Source organism: Pantherophis guttatus, chromosome 3 (genome assembly GCF_059756535.1).
Source record: "Pantherophis guttatus breed Tessera chromosome 3, ASM5975653v1, whole genome shotgun sequence".
Lineage (NCBI taxonomy): Eukaryota > Metazoa > Chordata > Lepidosauria > Squamata > Colubridae > Pantherophis > Pantherophis guttatus.
In genome coordinates, this window is record NC_142065.1 from 55,194,152 (window position 1) to 55,216,467 (window position 22,316).

A 22,316-nucleotide genomic window follows, 5' to 3' on the forward strand; every position below is an offset into this window, starting at 1 on the left:
TAAGGGGCGTTGCTCTGAGTTCTTTATAGTTTCTCTAATATTCCTGATTTGGTAGCACCTTTTTCCTACAATGTCCTTGTTCAAATCACAATGGATTGCCTTTATCTGATGGAAATCTAAAATGTCCTTACTGCTTCTTAACTACCTTTTTTCCTGCTTTGCCTGATTTAGGAAAAACGAATTTATGATCTAAAAAAGAAAAATCAGGAACTGGAGAAATTCAAATTTGTATTAGATTACAAAATTAAGGAGCTGAAGAAACAAATAGAGCCACGTGAGAATGATATCAAAGCCATGAAGGAACAGATCCAGGAGGTGAGAAATAAACAATGCAACCCACTTGCTGCTCTTTTAGACAAGCATTGCCATGCTTTTTTTGTTTTTACTTTTCCAGGATGGTTCGTTTTTTGTTTTCTCCCATTTCTATCTTTCTATAAAATATGTTATGAAGAAGGAAGGAAAAAGCCAAAAGGAAGATCAAAAGCATCATTTTACTACCTCCAGTACTACTTGTTCTTATTGACCCAGAGATTCAATATGTGTAAAAACAAATGGAGAAGAAAATGGCAACCCATTCAATCATTTAATGTAATTTATAAATTGTTTATGGGCTCTGTGTACGTGTGTGTGTATATACGCACATTGTATATTAATATAGATATATGATGCTATTGCTCAATAGCTTTAGATTAGTAGTATTAAGAGATCTCTGTCTGAAAGCACTCCATATCAGGTATCAGACTTTGTGTAATCTTTTATTGCTTCTCATTTTATCTCTTCAGATGGAGGGAGAGCTGGAACATTTCCATAAACAAAACACACAATTGGAACTTAACATAGCTGAACTGCGCCTAAAGCTGAGAGCTACAGATCGTGAGATGCACAAAGAGATGCAGAAAGTGAGTATATTAAGAGTAAAGAGAGTGTTCATTGAATCACACCAAGGACTGGAAATGATGGAGATTCAAGAATTGCTTCCTGAAAACTACAGTTAGTATGAAATGTTTGCATCTTATTTTCCCAGGAGAGGTTAATCTGAGATATTATCTACATGTGCCTACAGTATTACGGACGTATCACTATTAAATCTTGGCAGTATAAGATTGCAGAATTTCTTACCATTTGGGTGTTTCTTTGTCCTAAATTTATCATTTTCATTAAGTACATTATTTATTTTATTCTATTGTGTGATGAAGCAAAAATGCACTTTAGGTAACAAAATAGCCTTCAGATTTTTTTTAAAGACTGTACAAGTTATCAGTACAGGCCATTATTATTCTTTGTTTGAACACCATACAAAGAGTGAATGAATTTTGAAATTTCCTTCTTTCTTTACAGTTCTGTTATAGTTGCATTTTTTTTCTAATGAGTACGAAGTAATGTTAAATCAATTTTGGTTCTCTAATATGAACAATTGAATAGGTGACTTATATATGTACCTTTGCATGAGGAACAATTATCACAATTTAAAAACAACCAGTTCCCACATTTTCATATTTTGTCCATATTATACTTTTCACAAACATTGTTTGCATATTTATTCATCATTATTAAGCTATCTGGGATGAATTTTTAAATGATGGAAGGTTATTTGAATTGGTCCAAGGATTAATCAATTCAAAGTGATATGCTGAAATATTTATTTAGTTATCTACCATGTTCCTTTTGACTGGGTGCCATTTGGTTGATACGAATTTTACAAAAAACATGTATGCCTTTATTTGGGTCACAACAAGGAAATGTATCAAAGGGAGCAGCATTCTGCATATTGCCTTAAATTTTTGGTTTTTGGTTGCAGGAACGAGATATGGAAGCACTTGTCAAGAGATTTAAAACAGATATTCACAACTGTGTAGGCCTCATCCAGGAGCCTAAGAAACTAAAGGAGTCCATTAGAGATATCTATGAGAAGTATGTACAGAAGGCAGATAGGGTGAGTAAGGATGTACATCAATAAAAATCTGGTCCAATTTACTCCTCTTAATAAATTAGTATATTTTTAAAATCTGTTTTTTTAAAAAAAAAACATGCATACAGACATATTTTTACTGTATTTGGTATTTCCTCCTCAATACACTGACAGAGAAGCTGTATGCAATTTCTCCTGATGTATTAGGTTATTTACATAAGTTTCTTGACTGATTTTTTTTTTAATGCTTGCATCTTTGATATAAATTATTTTATTATCATATACATTTCCCCAATGGAAGCCAAAATTGCACTGTGTGTGGAGTCTAACAGACCTGCTGTTCAGTTATGTACAGCAGGTCTCTTTTACATCCCTAATAATTGAGAGTCATACCCCGCCCCCCCCGGCCCCCCCATTTGCAGTTAAACACAAGCTTGTTTGAGCTCTTGTTTCTTCAGGTGGAAATTGTTGGGGTTGATTCAGACTTGCATCAAGAGTATACACGGCAGCGAGAGCATCTTGAACACAACCTAGCAACACTGAAAAAGAAAGTGGTAAAAGAAAGTGAGATCCATCGTGCAGATTATGTGCGCATTATGCAGGTATGAACTCAGATTTAAAAAGTGCAGGTTTTTTTTCAACTGAGGGAAATTTCAATGTGTTCTGTATACAAACTCAAAACAGAAATTAATTATTTCCAAACCCAGAAGATATATTTGAGTCTTATGATGATATCCAAATATATTAATATGAAAAGTAACTGGAAGGGAGGGAGAAGAATACATTGAAATTTGGTTGCAGAAAATGATGTTTTCTGCAGGCTGGCAGATGTGAAATGGATCTATACTCCATTGTATATCAAGTTTAAGGCTTGATATTTTGCATATACTTTAGCTATGTTTTTATGGATTATTGTAAGCCACCCTAGAACCATTATATGAGTTAGATGGCCCTATAGTCCAGTAAGTAAGTAAGCGAAGATCATGTTCACTGTACTAGTCAAAAACTGTACTAGTTTAAACTGTGTTGTTCTTGAATCTATAGGAAAATGTAAGTCTTATTAAGGAAATCAATGATTTGCGGAGAGAACTGAAGGTCACTCGTATACAAGTCCATGACCTCACGTCAACTCTGAGCCTGCTTAAGAAGCACAAGAAATCGGGAGCACAACCCTCAGGTGATTCCTGTTTTTTTAACTATCACTTCCTTCTACTTTTTCACAGCAAGTAATATTCTATCTTTTTCTTGCTGCTTTTCATTAGAGGCTCTGAAGCATGAAATAGGTAATGAGAACCAGTTTGGTATAGTGGTTAAGGTCCTGGTCTAAAAACTTGAAAATTGAGTTCTAGTCCCACCTTAGGCATGAAAGTCAGTTGAGTGACTTTGGGCCACTCTCTTCACTCTAAGCCCACCCCACCCCACCAGGTTGTTGTTGTGGAGAACATCGGAGGAGAAAGATTAGGTATATCTGCTGCAAAATTTGCAATTACTGTAAATTCGAATCTCACCAGACTTAAGGTTGACTCAGCCTTCCATCCTTTCAAAGGTAGGTGAAATGAGGACCCAGTTTGTGGGGGCAATAAGCTGACTTTGTTTAAATATACAAAAGTATGAAGGCTATTGCTTAACGCATTGTAAGCCGCCCTGAGCCTCCAGAGAAGGGTGGCATATAAATCAAATTTAAAAAAAAAAATCTAATCTAATAAAAAAAATGCATATTTGTCCTGGATGGTTATTCATTAATGCTATTAATTGGATATTTTTGAATTGCTGAAAGAAAAATTAGTTTAAATCTCTAATGTAAATCTCCTGGCATTATTCTTTGTAACAATTTTATGTAGATAGGACTCAGGTTAAACATATACACATTAATTCATTGATTAAATATATATGAGCATTCTAACCACCAAAAGGAGTGGTTTCAAAGTTGTCTGTGGAACTGTCCTGCTTCATCTGGGTATATTGTGGGTAACATGTTTTAAAGAGGAACAGGGCTTTGATTACTCAGACCTACCATTTTGAAGCCAGTTTCTATTGCTATGGACTTCCCTGTAGATGGTCTGACTAGCAAGCAAGGAGATGGAATAAAGTCTCTGCTTATGAAATTTAAGCCAACCATTATCGTTCAGCCCAACTAAGGTTTGGTCTAAGGTTTAAATAAGGAAAATGCAGCGTATGACTTACCTGGTTTCTTGGAGAAACAAAATGTAAATGTGATAAACACAAAATGACTAAGAATCAAAGATTCAACTATTTCCTATTTGTGTGTGCCAATATTCTTATAATTCAACTCTTTTTGTAAGGATTTTTTTCCCATTAAATCACATATATGAGAGTGAACAAACAGTCATGCCCATTGTTTCAATGGTGGCTGAGCTGCAAAGCCAAGCAATACAAGGCAAAACTCCATTTAGTCATAGGAAGGACAGGCGAAAGAAGCAACAGAATTAAAATTACAGTGGGTGTATGGTAAAAAGAGATTTGCATCTTCATGGGTGACAGAGGGTACTCATCTGTTTCAGTGGCTTTTTAGTTTGTACTAACTTATTGGCCACCAGATGGCGATAATAAGCAATTGATGGAGCCTTTCAACTCAAATAGCTGTGGATTAAAGAAAGCTGTTTCCTTTTTCTTCCAGTATAGAACCTGTCTAGAATCTTAGTACACATTAATGTTTTCCCTGGATCCCCTGAGTTTAATAGCTTGCTAAGAATTTCTCTGTCTCCAGTGGAGGGATGAGAGCTCCTGGACTCTCCATTAAAAGTATTTTTCCTTTTAGCAGATCCCGCTCTTTCAATTCTCCCATGAAAGTTTGGTTATGCTATTAAATACTTACTGCAGCTTCAAAGAAGGCTCTGACAAGAATCAAGATAAGATGACTCTTAGCAGTACTTCTGAGTCATGTACATTTATTGAAGGAAGAATTATCTCTTTCTTTTTTTTCCTTGAAATTGGAGTAACAGAAGTTACTAAAAGTTCTCAAATAAAAATAATAGCAACAATAATAACAACTACTACTATTAGTAGGAAATTCTACATACAGTAGGTATCTTTTCAAAAAGTTAAGGCATGCCTATATTTGGAGTTTTAAAAATCAAGTCATTTTCTCTCTGCACATTGCAATACAATTTCTATGTTGCTTTCATTTATGGAGCTACAGTTTCCAATAGGGTAAAAAAGGTTTGTGTATGAATGCCATACCTTAGATACCACTTCAGGGCCGATCTCTCTGTCTTGGCAAGAATCAAACAGTTTACTACATTTACTGACTCATGTCTAAGAGAACAGCAACATTATGTTCTATTGGAAAAGACCTTAGGGTTTCAAATGACCTTAGTTACTTTCCTACTCTCACTTTTTTTGTAATTCTCTCATTGCTATTTCAAAACAGTCACATGTTTCTCTGACTTCCCAAGTGAAGGAATCCAGTTCTTCAAATTATGCCAGTGAATTCCTTCAGGGCCCTCAAAACAGATGCTATGTCAAGTAGTCAGGGCAATGTAGATGAAGGACAAAAGCTACTGCCAGTAGGCTAATTTTCTTATCCTCATATCTCCTTCATTAGTTTTCTCCCCTCAGGATATGTGATGTGACATCTTGCATAAATCGAGAATGCCCCTTGTGGCAGAAAGTGAGGGCACTCAACTTCAACCTTTTTGTTCTCCAGAGTATCATTTTTACCATGACTACTTAAATTGCATCGTTAAGTAAGATGTGCCCTTGAAAATTGTTTAAACAGTTTGATATTTCTGGTTGAAAAATAATTTCCTTTATAGTTACAACTTCAACAGATAAGTATCTGAAATCAGCTCTTATCCATGAAGGACAATTTGTCATGTTCTGTAAAAACATGACGTTTAGTAGACTAGACTCTTCTTTCATTTTAAGTTATCCAAAAGGATTTATTAATCATGGGTCACTCAGCAGTCTACAGCTCTAAGGTCTTTCAGCAACTATGCATTTCTAGTGTGTTTAGGCATTATAAGGTAAAGGTAAAGGTTCCCCTCGCACATATGTGCTAGTAGTTCCCAACTCTAGAGAGCAGTGTTCATCTCCATTTCAAAGCCATGGTCATGTGGCTGGCATGATTAAGCACCAAAGACGCATGGAATGCTGTTACCTTCCCACCAAAGGTGGTCCCAATTTTTCTACTTGCATTTTTTATGTGCTTTCAAACTGCTAGGTTGGCAGAAGCTGGGACAAGTAACAGGAGCTCACCCCGTTACGTGGCACTAGGGATTAGACATTATAATGTGATATCATTTTTACTAGTTGGAAGCACTCCCAGAGCCATTTATGTTGGAACCTTAATGCTATAGAACAGGGTGTGAAACTATTACATTAAGGGTTGTCAGGTTGTCAGGCTTGTGTCTGACCTTGGGGGCTGAGGTGGGCGTGGCCAGTTTGACGTCACTCACGTTGGGGGCGTCTGTGGTGGCCTAAGTATTCTGTCAGTGAAAATGGGCTCCTGAGCTCTGTTTTCAGCCACGATGGCCTCCTGCCGCCCTCTGCCAGTGAAAATGGAGCTTGAGGGGGCCACACGCAGCCCTCCCGAGCTCTGTTTTCACTGGCAGAGGCACCGCGAGCCGGTCCTTTGCTGTTTCTAGGGCTGCCCCACAGGCCAGACCTAAGCACTCTGTAGGCCAGATCTGGGCCCCGGGCCTTGAGTTTGACATCCCTGCTACAGAATATATAAAGGTATATTTTGGAATGCAACAAGTACAAGTATTCCAGATGCCAAAAATGAAAAATTAGTTAATAACCAATCAATACAATTTATTAGATAATGTAAGCACACCTCTTCTTGTATCATTTCATATATGGCAGCATCTGTATTTTTCACTGTTTTCTCTTGAGTTTCTAAATACTGTTACCACCTTTCTTGACTTCTGACCAAAAAAAAACAAAACAAAACAGTTGTTTATGACTTTTATTGACTTTTGACTTCTTTTTTCATCTAGGTCCCTCCCCAGATCGGCAGCTAAGTCCAGGCATTCTGCGTTTGAATCTTGAAGAGGAAACTGAGAGAATAATTCAAATGCAGCGACTGGAAATCAAGGGCCTTAGAGAGCAAACACAGGGGCAAGAGAAAGCCCTTGCCCTCCGGCCTTTGTCAAGTGGAAAACTCCCCAGTCTGGAAATGGACAAAACTAGGGACATACAATCACATTGACCTGGCTAGAAAGAATTCCGTGCTGCAGCTCTCTGCATTTCTAAACATTCCCTAAATGTAACTCTCTGCACTTGTAATCTTGTCCAAGTGTGATTGGAGGATGGCTTTTTCCTGTTCTTTTTTTTTTTTTTTTTTTTAGCATGTCTAGTTTTTTGTTTGAGACAGAATGTTAAAGAAACAGTAAACAAGCTAGTCTGGATTTGCCTGCCTCCTGTTGGTATGTTTCCAGTCTCAGGACTGGAAAATCAAGTGAGAGCATACACAGAGCTTTAGGAAGGAAATTGGTCACCTGGCTTCAACTTAAAGCAGAATCCATTGGAGATAAAGAAACCTTGTGTGTGGCATTATTGGAAACAGGCTAAGGGATGTAAACTTTCAATGTTACTATTTGTTATTTGTCCAGAACAATTTTATTTCACTCTCATAGAACTCTTTCCCCTTCCCTCCTTCTTTCTTGTCATTTTTGTTCTCTAACACAGTCCCTATTTTAAGGTTATACTTCCTTTAGCTTCTTCTATGTACATAATAAATTTCCCATTGACCCAGATACTAAGGAATACTTGAATAATAACATTGATGAGACCACTTTGAATAATAATTAAAGGTTCATGCTATTTCCTTCATCTTCCTGTAAGTGTTAGGTTTTATTGCTTGACTTTCTGTCATAGCTTACATACTGATTTTTGATTCTGCACATTTGATAAAATGCTTGGAGTATTATGGTCTCTGGATATCAGTGAAATGCTCCCACTGTAAAGCCAGTTTGGTTAAGATGCTGGTCTAAAAACTAGAAGACTGAGTTCCAGTCCAGCTAAAGGACCTTATACAGAAAGGTCCTGGTCACAGCTCTTTATAATATCTTACAAATTACATCATTCATATTCAGCATTCTTCTGTACATCTATCATCATTTCCTGCAATGAAAGCGGATGTAATTGAACTCTATATCATTGATAATTACTAGCTAATTATTCTCCTCTGATAGCTTATATTAAAATAGCTTAGTTTTGGCTTCATTAAATTGTGGTGCTGCCCTTAGGTGAGACATTTTCTCGGTACATGTCTTTACATGTGCGTATACAATTTTTAAAGAGGAAATCTAAGATCCTCTTTAAAAATAGCTAACAAGAACAGCTAATTGTTCCTGACAGAAAAAAAGGGCCAAGCACCCCAATCATGGACTGAGGCTTATATCACACTGATTCATAAAGAAGACACAGACCCACAGCAAGTTAAAAACTATAGGCCTATATCCCTGCTAAATTCGGATTATAAAATCTTTGCTTCAATACTGGCAGAAAGACTCAAGAGATACTTGAATAGCTTTATTCATCCAGATCAAAATGGATTTCTTCCAAAAAGACAAATCAGAGACAATATAAGAATAATTTTGAATACTCTAGAATATTATGAAGCGCACCCTGAAAAACAAATGGCTTTGGTATTCTTAAACACACAAAAAGCATTTGATAATGTGAACTGGCAATTTATGATGTTACAAATGGAAGAGATGGGCTTTGGAAGGAAATTTATTCAGGCAATTGAAGCTATATATACAAAGAGGGCAAAGGTAATGATTAATGGAGAATTGACTGATGCTATTGAAATAGAAAAAGGTACTCGACAAGGATGTCCCTTATCCCCATTTATATTGACGTTGGAAGTGTTGAATAGAAAGTTTAGAGAAGAAAAAGAGATAAAAGGAATGAAAATTAGAAAGGAAGAATATAAATTACAAGCTTTTGCTGATGACCTGGTTTTTATTGTTGAAGAACCATTAATATCAATAAATAAATTGATAGAAAAAATAGGTGAATTTGGGGAGGTTGCTGGTTTGAAAATTAATAAAGAGAAGACGAAGATAATGACTAAAAATATGTTTAAAAAAACAAAAAGAACTGAGGGAGATCTCTAAGATGCAGGTCACAAATAAGGTAAAATACTTGGGGATTCAATTAACAGCAAGATGTAGTTCTCTTAAAGAAAATAATTATAATAAGCTCAAGCAACACATAGGACAGGATTTGAAATGGGGAAACTTGCAGTTATCTTTGATTGGTAGAATTGCAACTATTAAGATGAATATTTTACCTAGAATCTTGTATCTTTCTCAGACAATTCCTGTAAAGCTGGGTAAGGAATTTTTTGCAGGCTTAAATAAAATAGTTTTAAAATATGTTTGGCAGGGAAAGAAGACAAGGATAAAACTCAAACTGTTACAAGATGCTAAGATGAGGAGTGGTTTTGGATTACCAGATTTTGAATTATACTATCAAGCAGTTTGTTTAATGTGGATTAAAGAATGGGTAACATTGAAAAACACTAGATTATTAAATTTGGAGGGACATGATTTGCTGATGGGATGACATGCTTTCTTATGGTATAAAGGAACTAAAATTCAGGGGTATTTTAGAAGGCACCAGATACATGAAGCTTTGTTTTTGACATGGGAGAAGATCAAAAAATACCATTATTTGAAGATTCCAGTCTGGGTATCTACAATTGAAGCTTTTTCTTATCCAGTGGTATTTGAAGGGAAGCAAATTGTTAGATATAATGAATTATTGGATGAAAAGGGTGAACTTAAATTGAAACAAAACTTAGAAGATCGGGGAATTAAGATAGATTGGTTTTCATGCATGCAAATACTTTCCAGATATCGAGAAGACTTTAAACAAGAAGGTATTTATAGTGTTTCGACTGGTTTAGACAAGATATTAATGGTTCAGATGACCATGTAATTAAAAAGTTATATGGATATTTACTTGAAGCAAAACTGGAAGAAGAACAAGTTAAAGAATCAATGATAGCATGGGGGAAAAATTTTGGTTATAGTATTGATTTAGAGAAATGGCAAAAATTGTGCTCACATAATTATAAAATGACAATGTCAACAGCATATAAAGAGAATTTGTATAAGATGTTTTACAGGTGGCATTTGCCACCAACGAGAATAGCCAGGATGTTTAAGAATAAAACGGAGAAATGTTGGAAGTGTCATCAAACTCCAGGATCGTACTATCATATGTGGTGGTCATGCGTGGAAGCAAGGGGATTTTGGACTAAAATACATATGTGGTTAAAAAAAATGACAAAGAGACATATTGACTTTAAACCAGAAATATTTTTATTAGGAATTTTACCAAAGAATTTAATAAAGAATTACAATACTTAATTGTGAACATTTTAACAGTGGCCAGAATTGTATTTGCCAAAAACTGGAAAGGAGAGAAGATAATTACTGATGAAGAAATTATGAAAATGTTGAACTGTGCTGAAATGAGTAGATTGGCATTTGAAATAAGAGAACAGGAAGATAAACAATATTATTTGATATGGGAGATATTTTATCAATGGTTTGACAAAAAAGTATGGAGATGAGATAGCATATATGAAATGTTTAAATATTTATCTTCAGTTTAAGTAAAGAATAATTGTTATATGAGGAGATCTGGAGAATTGTAAGCATGAAATGATTTCAACCGATTGAAATGCTGTCTATAATTGTTTGTAAGGATGATATTTTTATGTTGTTGTTCTTGTGGTTTTTTTTTTTTTTATTTTTTTTAATCTAAAATAAAACTTTTTTCAAAAAGAAAAAGAAAAAAAGGGCCAAGCAACTCATGTTGAAGAAGCACTTTGCCATATAATTGCTCTCTAGCATTAGAGAAAAGACAGTTCTCAAATAAGAAGATATTTATGAACTTGCTGCTTAATTGTAATGTGGGCTTCATAAAATTTGTTGCAAAATGTACAATTCTGCTTGGAATTTCAAGGTAGAATAACAAATCTTTGTGCGCAAGGCATGTCAATGTCACAAAAAGATATTTTCTCTACATGAACAGGTGTTATGTTGTTTTGTATCCATGGTATATGGAACGTAATTCCCATTATTGAGCACACAATGTACAATTCATATTGTCAGTATTGTCCTAGTAACAGTTACATTTTAAACAGGAATCAATGTAAGCTAAATATCAATATATCCTGCTAAAAGATATTGTAATTTAAACAAGAACATTCAAGAGAGAGGTGGCTAAAAAAGATTTAAAGCATAATCTTTGTGTTGAAAACAATACCACAAAATTACTGAGGGGGTATGTTATTAATCAACAAGAAAATATGGTGGCCAACTTCAGTATTATTGCCAAGGAAACTTTAGTCCAGGAAGTCACTATTGATTAAATTGGGCTTGGAAACGTCAGTTATAGTATATTCATCAAACTAATAATTATATCAGCTAGATGAGAGTTAGATTACAGGAGGATTTTAACAAGGTGCCAAAATGTCGATGTGCTTGTATCAAAAAACCCTACTGCCATTTGGAGGGAAATATGTTGCTGCAAATCACAAGAAATCAAGATACCGAAACAGAAAACATCCAAGAGTTTGCCATAGTTTACAAATATTATGAAAGAAACTACCGGTAGTGCAATTTCCCCTGATGGTGGGCTTCCAGACAAGTTCAACTTCAGTTTCAACACTTTCCCTGTCACTTGCCTGTGCATCAGAACAGAACAGATCTGAGCATCTACCAACTTTGTTGAATGCTCTTCAGAAGGCATTTCCCAATTTGTACCTAACCATGGGACAAATTTGCCTGATATGGGGCAACATTTTTTTCTACTATATCCCTATTATATTGCTTTCCTATTGTCCTCTGCCCATATGTGAGGCAGGTGTAAGCTATCCCATTGCTAAAGTAATAGTTTCCCCTTAAAGTAATAGCAACCCGCGGTTGTTCCAAAGTTCTTAAAATATAATGTGCTTCATCAACCATTCTGCTGGCAACGGAGTCAGGGAACAATAGGGAGATGGGATCAATTTAGGACTAGTAGCCAGCTCAGGCTGATCTGGGAACATGCCTGTCAGTTACTGGGCCCACTCTAACGCCACCTTCTGGGTTTCCCCACTTCTCCCTATGTCCATGGAGAACTGGAGATAGCTTTGAGGCCACTGCCATGTTCAGATTTACAAAAGAACAAGTTTTGAAAAACAGACCCGAACCCTCCTGCAGAGTCCATGAGTCTAGCTATTTGTCAAAATTCAGCATCTCCAGAAGCCCATTGAACAGATGCACTAGGCACTTTCCTCCTATAGCACATATATCAAACCAGGAGAGGCAGGTCAAGCCACTTGTTAGCTTCCCACCAGTCCCAGACCCATCTTCTCATCACTGCCATGATTGGCTGCTGCTGATTGGTGAAAAGTCAGAAGGCAGCAAAGTCATAAATAAGGTTTACAAATTACTTTGTTTAATCAACCTGCAGGCATGAAATAAGGACACCAGTATTTGGCTTCCAGCCAAAACAGGCAAGCAGTGCAGAATAGATACCGGCAGTGGGGACAAAAAATATTATGCTGGTATAGCTTTCTGCCAACTGGACAGATAGCATTTTAACAGACCCCCAAATCCAGCCCAATTAGCCAATGTTTCTCCAACAGTCTATAGACTTTCTAATGACCATTGCCTGCTGTTCTAGTCTTTTTAGGGGTCATCAGCGATCTGTTCAATTAATATGTTCACTCCCCAAACAGATTTAATAGTTCCTATTAGGACTCAAGAGCCAATCCTACTCTAAAGAAGTCTGCCAAAAGTCCCAATTTCTCAACAGAGACAAAAGATGATGCTAATCTGTACTATTTCCTTATTGCCCCTGTGCAGTTCCTTGAAGAAGAAAAAAAGTCAATTAGCTTGCAAGAAGCCATCAATCTCTATCACCCTGTATTGTTTACTTCTACCTGTAATGTACATCCTTCTTTTTTGGCTTCACCAGCCTTATTTCCACTTCCCACGTGTGCACACACCGTCATCAGGCTGGAATGTTTCCAAGGACAACAGGTTGTCTCTCCAACCCCACCCTGCTAGAGAATGTACCTGCCTGGGCAAAGGTCAGTGACTGTTGTAAGCCTATCAGATGAAGCATCTGGTGTTAGACGGAGGAAGGAGGTGGAACTAGCACCTGTTACTTGATAGGCATATGCAGTCAGAGAGTGAAGAAGGCAGGTTTCAATTTTCTCTTTGGACCATACCCTAAAAACTGACCATTAAGCAACCACAATGGAAGAGGAATATGGCACAAGGATCCTAGGAAACCCAAGAACATGGCCCAGGAAAAGATTCTGGCAACAGCATCTTCTGTGATTAATCAGCTGTAGGTGAGTGAAGCCCATCCCAGAAACCATCTGTGCCTCCCTGACATGCTATCCTTTCTCTTTTCAGTCAAGAAACTGCCTTCTGAAAACTTTTCAGATGATTACAGTGTACACTCGGACATATTCTTTCTTCAGCTATATTATACCAACATATAGACAGATTTATTTCCATATGAATTGCCATGTATTTCTGTTTCTCTTTTACTTTCATTTAAATTTCAGGAGTTCACAAAATAGGTGGTGGAATTGGCATACTTTTTAAGTCTTAAAACCATTCTTCCCCTCTAGGTTTCCTTACTTAGTAGCTTCAATCACTAACAGTTGGAAATGGTGGGGAGGACAAGTCTTTTCCCATATGGGGTTAATGCTGAATAGCTAAAGCCAAGCTGGGTGCTAACTTCTCCTAGCTACAGGCACTCCAGCAAAACATAGCAAACATTGTCCCAAGTTAGTGAGCACCATCCATACAGGGCAAATAGTAGGTATATAGTAACTCTTTTTCACTATTTAAATGAAGTGAATGGAGCCGTGGATATGGATTTCATGTCAATATTGTACTCATAATTTAACATCCACGGGGTTCAACTGTTTGTTTTTCAAGAATTCAAGCTTCAATCACACTAGCAGAAAAAGATTTGGGGGTGTTTGGGGGAGGGAGAGATTTATCTTCTATCTTGATCACCTTCCAGTGATTTAGTACTAGATTTAGTACTTTAGCTTTTCCAATCATGTGGCTTAGCTAGTAATCTGCCTTAAATAGGCCTGATCTCCATATAGTTTTAACAGTGATCTCATGTTCTATGCTGGTTGGAGGGGAGGGTTTGAGCTGATGCTGTCAGGCTGTGTCTGGATCAGAAGCCTCTTCTTTCTGCTCACTGCTTCTGCAAGGGAAACCTCCAGTAGCCTCTGATTAAATTATTAAACAATTGCCTGGGATAAATGAGATCTCTTATTTGAGAAGCGGTGGGGGAGGATTAATTATACTTCTTTCATTCTTATGTGCTGTACTAAATATCCTCTAAAACCATTATCTGCTGTTAGATCCCCATACATAATTATTCTCAAAGCATCCTTCTCATTAAAAAAAAAAAACAAGCATTAATTGTGGCCTTTGACTACCAGTGGTTTTATAAATGACCACCCCATTGCTTTGACTCCAATGCCCTATGTATTGCCAATATGTGAAGTTACTTTTTCTATCTTATTTAATTCGACAGCTAAGATCTGCTAAAATACAAAAAAGGGCAATGATTTTAGCCCCGAGCCAATGCAAAGTAATACTCTCTCTCAGATATGAATCCCTTCTTTGCAGACCTCTTTGCAATTTTTGGTTAAGAAGACGTTAAACTAATCAGGGTTCATTTGAAGTGCCAACTTTCCCTGACTTGGAGATATGTTGAGGGACAATTTTTATTCAGAGAAACATGGAAGTTGTAGTAGCTCAATATATCGCATGAAGACCAGGTTGGCAGAAAGTTTACTTTCAAAGACAGGTAGGCAGTGTTATATCTTGTATGTCCATTTCATGTGCGAACAAATACAAGGGAAGCAGGAAGAAAGAAAACAAGAAAAACAGTATTGTAAATAGATTGTTTTTAAGACTCAGTAAAGAATGCAAAGGCCAGATTGTACATTTCAGGAGCTTCTCCTGAACATCTTCAGATTCAGATTCTGAACTTAGATTTCACACTGTACTGTAACTTTTTAAACAAAGGGACTTTCTGGTTTCAGAGCTCAGCAAAATAAATAGGCCTCAAAGGATGAAGGCCATCCAGATTTAACAATCGTCATATTTGCCTATGAAAATAATTTCATTTTCTAGTCTCCGATACTTTTGATATTCTACAGAGGAAGACTGTAGATACATAGAATTTGCAAGCCAGAAAATTTAAAGCCATTTAAACCAGAAAATCTAAATTCTTTATTAAATATTGAAAAGATTTTGAAATGGACCAGTGAGGAATCACCATCTTGATACCAGAAATACTTTTTTCTACTTTTCCTAAATACTGCAATATATTCAGCATCCACTGTCCACCTAGATTCCTGCCTAATTTCCAGAATATCTAAAGGGGGGGGGGAAGCCAGAAGAGCAAAGTAGTATGAAACAGTTAAACGCCGGTCAACGACTTTGTCAAGTTAGAAAAGTTAAATCCTGTTATTTGTACCTTAAGCTGAGGATGAAGAAAAGAAGCTAATAATAAGCCCAGGTCTCAATCGCTCTTGGAGAAAAAGTGTTTATCAAGGGTTAAGACAGCTTAGATGCAAGCTTCTATTGTCTCACAACACAGAGAACCAGTTGGTGACAAGAGGCAGATGCTGATGAGGGACCATGTGAGACTGGAACAGTGAAAGAAGCTTTCTTATTGTGCGGGATCTCTGCTTCAATCATCAGCTTTTGCTAATACAAGAAGCAAATGCTACTAAAATGAAGACTTGTACCAAGAGTCTAAGAATTGGTGCATGACATGAACACCCTTATGCCACAGAAGATCCAACCTATTGAAGACATAGCCAAGACTGCAACACCTATGCATGGAATTCCTGAAAGGCAAGGAATCACTGACCCAGCACCCTGGAACTAAGATGTCATAACAAGAACAGTACATTGAAGGTAACAGGAAATTTAGACCAGTCCATGGAAGAAGCTTCTTTCCAAGGCATGTGTGCAACCTTTCTGGAGTAGATCAATGTAAACTTTATAATCCCGGACCTCCGTACCTTCCGTCGAGCTTTGAAGACCTTCCTATTCCTGCAAGCTGGGCTGGCTTAAAATTTTAAAAGGGTTATTTTAAGGGTAATGGGTTTTAATATTTTGGGAAGCCAATTTGATTTAATTCTGCTTTTAAATTATTTTAAATTTTGTATTGTATGTATTTTAATTTTGGCTGTGCACCGCCCTGAGTCCTTCGGGAGAAGGGCGATATACAAATTTAAATAATAAATAAATAAATAATCAAGTACTAAGGTGATGTGTAACAGCCAAGGAAATTAATACTTTACTATTGTTGCTTGTGTCTAATCAATGACTGTTTCTAATCTAAGCATTTTAAAAGTAGCTATGGATATTCCGTCCATTCTCCCAACCCTGTATGTGCTTTATAAGAAAATTCATCTTGTTTTAAAATCACATTTCAGTTTTGTTGGATGACCACTAATTCTATTACGATACAAAATATTTCTCCTATTTATATTTATCAAACTATTCTCAACCGTTATCAATCAAAATATGTCAGTTTCTAGTGCATGTTTTTATCTAGGTCATTCAATTTATATTGTATAGGTATTCCTTTTGATGTTGATTGTTTTTATTCACATAATCATTAAGCCTTTATAGCTCTAGATTCATCAGATTTACAAAACACAGAATAAGGGTGAGCTCTTGCTTCAAGCGAAGCAATTCTGATATTTTTTTGCATTATATCTTTCCTAATCTGTTTTTGCCTTTTTTCCCAAAAATATTAAGATGCTCTCATGGGACACATAATAGCCGCATCCTTTTTTCTGCAATTAACAGAACTTTGTACCTAAACAGCACATTGCATGTCTTCTGCTTGCTCTTTCAGGGTGATACTTCACAAGCGCGTAGTAGATAAAAATGTAATTATGCTTTTCCCATTTTATTGGGACGATTGTGAGGCCTTGATACTATGATTGTGTTTTAATATGCTGTTTTGATTTTGTGATACTCAGGACTAATTTTATACTGTTTTAATGTGCAGTGTGAAATGTTTTAGGAATTGCACCAAGGCATTTTACATTGTATGGCAAAATGTGTTGAAAAAAGATGGAAAATACCACCTTGACAGTAGAACAACTACAGATGTCTTCAGGATGCCTTTGCAGTGGGCTGGAGACAGAAGTGATGTCATGAGAGGGTGTCCTTTAATAATCATTAGAGTATCATCTTTGTACTGTAATTAGAGGGACATGAGGTTGAGCCCTAGGATCAGAATAATTACTCTAATTATTTTATGAAAAATATATCTGTGAAAGAACAGGCTATTTTATATTCTTAATATTGTTAACAAATGCAAAGCTAACCCCAACATGATGTAAACTGGATTTCAATATAGAACCTGTTTTTGCCTTTTCACACTGGAAAACTTTCCCCCCCACCTTTCAACCTCTATCATCCTGATGTCATGAGACATGCTTGCAGCAAATATAATTTCTCTTTGCCTCCCATCAAGACAAAAGCTAGTACAAAGAGCCGAGTTTGGCAGCCTGAGAATATCAAACCCATCTTTTCTTAAAGAAGAGATTATAAGTATATGTATATGAGTATATAAGTATATATTTATGCTTATATAAGTATATACTTATGTATAAGTATATGACTAGGTGACTCAGTAGCTAAGACACTAAGCTTTTTGATCAGAAAGGTCGGCAGTTCGGCAGTTCGAATCCCTAGTACAGGTCTCCTGCGTGAGCAGCGGGTTGGACTAGATGACTTCCAAGGTACCTTCCAACTCTGTTACTGTTATTAAAGATAAACTATTTTTAAGATGATCGTCAAATTGATAAGAGGTGGAGGTGTTACTAAAATAGCATTAAAACCTGAGACTAGAAATAAGAGAAGCATTTCTTGCATGTTTATATTTTGCTATAAAATTATTGAAACCATGTAAATGAGAAAATACATCCGAAGGTTTCATAGGGGCAAGTATCAGTTATAAGTTACTTATTATTAGACGATCTTGCTTTTCCTGGCACAAACATTTTGCCACAAGGAAAGCTTATGATTCAACTTTCCTGGACAAGGCATATAGGAATATAGCCTGGCCCATAAAAAACTGATTTGACTTGCATGAACCCTATTTAGAAACAGAATAACAGAGTTGGAAGGGACCTTGGAGGTCTTCTAGTCCAACCCCCTGCCCAGGCAGGAAATCCTACACCACTTCAGACCAATGGTTATCCAACATCTTCTTAAAAATTTCCAGTGTTGGAGCATTCATAACTTCTGCAGGCAAGTTGTTCCACTGATTAATTGTTCTAACTGTCAGGAAATTTCTCCGTAGTTCTAAGTTGCTTCTCTCCTTGATTAGTTTCCACCCATTGCTTCTTGTTCTACCCTCAGGTGCTTTGAAGAATAGTTTGACTCCCTCTTCTTTGTGGCAACCCCTGAGATATTGGAACACTGCTCCCCTAGTCCTTCTATTTGACCCCAGTCCTCATCACTCTTTCTTTTCAGAGAGAAAGCTCTTTTCATTTTTTATCACTGTTTCCTTTACAGATAACTGGCAGGATCTGGGCGTGCTCAGAAGGGAGCTCCAAAACGCCGAAGCAAGTTTCAGCCTCAGCCTCAGCCAGAAAAGTCTTCCATTTCTGCTGTTCCCTTTCAATCATTTCCATCCAAGAAAAAAAAAACGTGATTTGGATAGGAACCAAATAAAAGTTCATTGCCTCTATCCCTGGGAAAATGTGTCAAGTGCCCACCCTCCTCCTTGCTGCCATCCTCCGGGCCAGTTGAAAGCAACAGTTCCTGTGGCCCGTTGTTGCTGTATATGAGCCAGTTCAGCATCCACCATGGCGGAACTGGAGCACCTGAATGAACCCAGGCTCCCAGCTCATGCCAGCCGGATCCAAAGGAACATCCTGGAAGAGCATGTGGAGCTATGGTGGTTCCAGGAGCCCAAGAAATCCCTTATTTGCTACGGAGTAGCAGTGGCCTTGATCCTAGCCTGTGGGGTGGGTGGTATTGCCTTGCTGTACAGTACTAGCAGTCGCTCTGGAGAGTGGAGGCTGGCAGTGGGCACAACACTCTGTCTGCTGGCACTCTTGGTACTACTGAAGCAGCTGTTGAGCTCTGCCATCCAGGACATGAACTGCATTCGCAGGCGGGAACAGGTGGAGTTGCTGAAGAGCGGAGGCGCCTCGGACTGTGCTGTGCTTCTGCTGACAGCCTTGGTGCTGCTGGTGTGTGGCACAGTGCTCACAGCCATCTCTACCACCAGCGTCAGCACTAACCCCCCAACCCCGCGCCCCTTTGCCAGCATGTTTATCAGTGGCATTGTGCTCACAGCCGCTGGAGCAATTATTCTCTTCAGCCTGTTGTTCTATTTGACGTGGACTTCCTGCCGTACGGCCACTCGTCAGAACCAGGGGGCGGCAAACAACAGTGCAATTTTCACTGTATCAGGACATATTTCGGCCAGTCAGCAATTTCCTCCTACCTCCAGCATGGCAAACTTAATTTAACCATCAAGGACATAATGGTGACTGCCATCAACTTCTGAGATTACTCTGACTTTACGGTTGGATTTGCCCTACATGTCATCTGACCCAAACTCAGCAATGTGATGAACTTTTCGCCACAGAGCAGTTATTCTCAGTCAGTATTGAGGCCTGGCTTCTTGGCAAGATGTTTGCTTTGGAGCACTGAGAGATTCAAAAGACATGTAAATGAAGGAAAAGAAATGGCTATCACTCTCAAGTGTGATCCTAAGTAACTAAGGCAACTTGAACACGCAGAGAAGCATCTCTCTTTCTCAGCGGTTCCACTGAAAATCCATTTCAATCTAACGTTGGTTTCTGAGGCATTACTGTACCACCTATTTCTTTTTTGCATTCAAAAGGACTAGAAGCTTGCTTTTACAAAAAGGAAAGCCACAGCTCTGTAGAAATTAAATCAGTTTTAAGTTTATGCGATGTAATAGTGAGAAACCCCAAATGCACAAAGTTCTATTTAGAACAACCGAAATATGAATGCTAAAGAATAACTATGCTACATAGAGCATATTTCCAACAAAGTATATATTCCTAGCCAGAACACTGAGGATCATGGCAAAATACCCTAAGATTCAGCTGCCATGGCTACTGGATGTAGACTGTAAAAATCCAGGTGATCACAAGATGATAGCAACAAGTTATATTTGTATAATTCTTTTTGCTATCTTCTAGCAATCCCGAATGTTGTAACCCAGAGATGGCAATTATGCCACTTGCCATTATTATTTATTTATTATTTATTAAATTTATTGGCCGTCCATCTTACCACAGACTAATGGCACTTGATAGAAAATAGAGGATAGGAATAATATTTTCCAGGCCTAAGATTTTGGTGTTCTTCAGTCTGGAAACAAGATAAAGTCACCCAGTCACTGGGAGTCAGGTGGCATGTAACTTTCATGAATGTTTATTAGTAGTATTATAAAAGGAAGTTTACAGGAGAAGCATACTTTGTGAATCCAGGGAAGCATCAATTCATGCAATATATGGAAAACAAAAGTGGTATAGGTGTGCTGGTGTATGAAGAAATAATACTTGATTTACTTTTATAATGGAAGTCCCTAGGTCTGATTATTTCAAGAAACATCTTGCTCCAGACAAAGAGCAAAATGGATGTACAGCATCTGCAGACGAGGAGCTTTATAATATCTGTCCCTTCCTGCAATGCCAGCTTTCTCAACAGCAGTAAAATAGCAAAGAAAGTCAGTAAAGTTTACTTAAATTGTACTGTGCAGGTAGTCCTCAACTTATAACAGCTCATTCAGTGACTGTTCAAAGTTACAACAGCACTGAAAAAAGTGACTTATGATCATTTTTTACTTACGACCATTGCAGTATCCCCATGGTCAGGTAATCAAAATTCAGATGCTTGACAACTGGTTCATATTTATTGTCATGTCCCAGGGTCATGTGATCAACTTTTGTGACCTCCTGACATGCAGTCAATGGGGAAGCCCGATGAACAACGTTGCTAACTTAACAACTGCAGTGCTTCACTTAACAACTGTGGCGAGAAAGGTTGTAAAATGGGGAAAAGTCACCTAACACATGTCTCACTTAACAACATAAATTTTGCACTCTATTGTGATCATAAGTCGAGGACTACCTTATGAACTCTTGATTTCCATCATATGTGCAAAAGGAGATGAATGGAATGATATGTTGTTTATGAAATGTGAGGATGCTTGCAATGATAGGGGGTCCTTTTATCTCAACTAAACTACAATACAGCTACATTTCTATTGTTTTAAAATGATTTTAGCACTATCTACAATACTGGATCTGGAAGAAAAAAGATGTTGCTTTGTTCAGCTTCTAAGCCCTTTTGAAATGTAATTTGATTCATGTGTGTATTTTGAAAATCAAAATTAAATAAGATAATGTAACAGCTTGTTGCTTCACCACGTACCCCTCTACCTATGGATAGCTTACATCCAATTACCATATTACTAAAACTTAAGTTCTCACATACAAGCTTATCCACTTATTCTCAGATGTTATAGCAATTTCCACTGGAATTCAAATGAAAAAACATGTGGAGGAATCTGCTGCTATTCCCATTTCTGTGGCTCCTAGTTTCCAAGTATCATTCGACAGCCATAACCCAGGATCCATTCACACATCTTCAAGAAACCTGGCTATAATTGTGAGCTATTAAACTGTGAGGCAACCATTCCTATTTCAAAAGTTTACTGGAGTTGGCTAGCCAATTAATTTCCTCATATTTATGGCATCAAAATCATCCTCACTTTGCATCTTACCAAAACATGCAAAAACCAGAGAATATGCATTTTTTTCTTGCTATAAATATTAAAAGTTCAAAAAATTCTTTAATGCTTTCTACATTTGCTTGGGGGTTAGCGCCACTGAATTTAGTGGGAAGAATATAAAATTAAAAGCATTCTGGACACCTGTTATGCGAAAAGTCAACTATATTCCCTTTTTACCTTTCCAGTAGAGTGGCTTTAAGCAAGGTTTTCTATGTCTGCTAGACATTTGGGACTGTTTAGGATTTTAATGTAAACCCTTTCCAGTTTCTTTAAATTCATAATTCCAATTTCAGACAATACTGAAGCCTAATTCTAGAATTAAAAGATTTATACAATTGAGGGGAGGAAGCATATCTCCACCCTTTAGCCAACATCTTAATCTTACTGCCATATTAATATGGTCTCTCTCTCTCTCCCTCCAGGTGAAAAACTGCAGACATCCTAAAAGCCAAATTTCTTTCTGGTTTCAGATCCAAAAAACTTGGGATGCACATATTATAGAGGAACTACTGTAAATTTAACCATAGTAGCCATAACCTAGACTTGCAAAAGCCTGCAAGTTCAATTACAGGTA

At 37.2% G+C, this 22,316-nt stretch overlaps 2 protein-coding genes across 3 annotated transcripts in view; both read left to right on the forward strand.

The window, feature by feature from the left end:
• The window catches only part of CFAP57 (cilia and flagella associated protein 57), a 29,921-nt gene extending 22,216 nt beyond the window's left edge, over window positions 1-7,705 (forward strand). The window contains exons 17-22 of the mRNA XM_034414821.3: window positions 172-315; window positions 783-899; window positions 1,799-1,933; window positions 2,368-2,511; window positions 2,954-3,086; window positions 6,871-7,705. Coding sequence (XP_034270712.1) covers window positions 172-315; window positions 783-899; window positions 1,799-1,933; window positions 2,368-2,511; window positions 2,954-3,086; window positions 6,871-7,082 — 885 coding nt within the window. The 3' untranslated portion in view covers window positions 7,083-7,705. The remainder of the gene's footprint in view (window positions 1-171; window positions 316-782; window positions 900-1,798; window positions 1,934-2,367; window positions 2,512-2,953; window positions 3,087-6,870) is intronic.
• A 5,278-nt stretch (window positions 7,706-12,983) lies between these two features.
• Window positions 12,984-21,358, forward strand: TMEM125 (transmembrane protein 125). Of its 2 annotated transcripts, none has more exons than XM_034414823.3 (2): window positions 12,984-13,241; window positions 18,478-21,358. In XM_034414823.3, the coding sequence occupies exon 2, from the start codon at window positions 18,771-18,773 to the stop codon at window positions 19,440-19,442; it is 672 nt and encodes a 223-aa protein (XP_034270714.1). In that variant the 5' UTR covers window positions 12,984-13,241; window positions 18,478-18,770; the 3' UTR covers window positions 19,443-21,358. The 2 variants fall into 2 exon arrangements, with proteins under 2 accessions (XP_034270714.1, XP_034270715.1); XM_034414824.3 differs by lacking the exon at window positions 12,984-13,241 and adding an exon at window positions 15,525-15,852.
• Window positions 21,359-22,316: the final 958 nt, after the last annotated feature.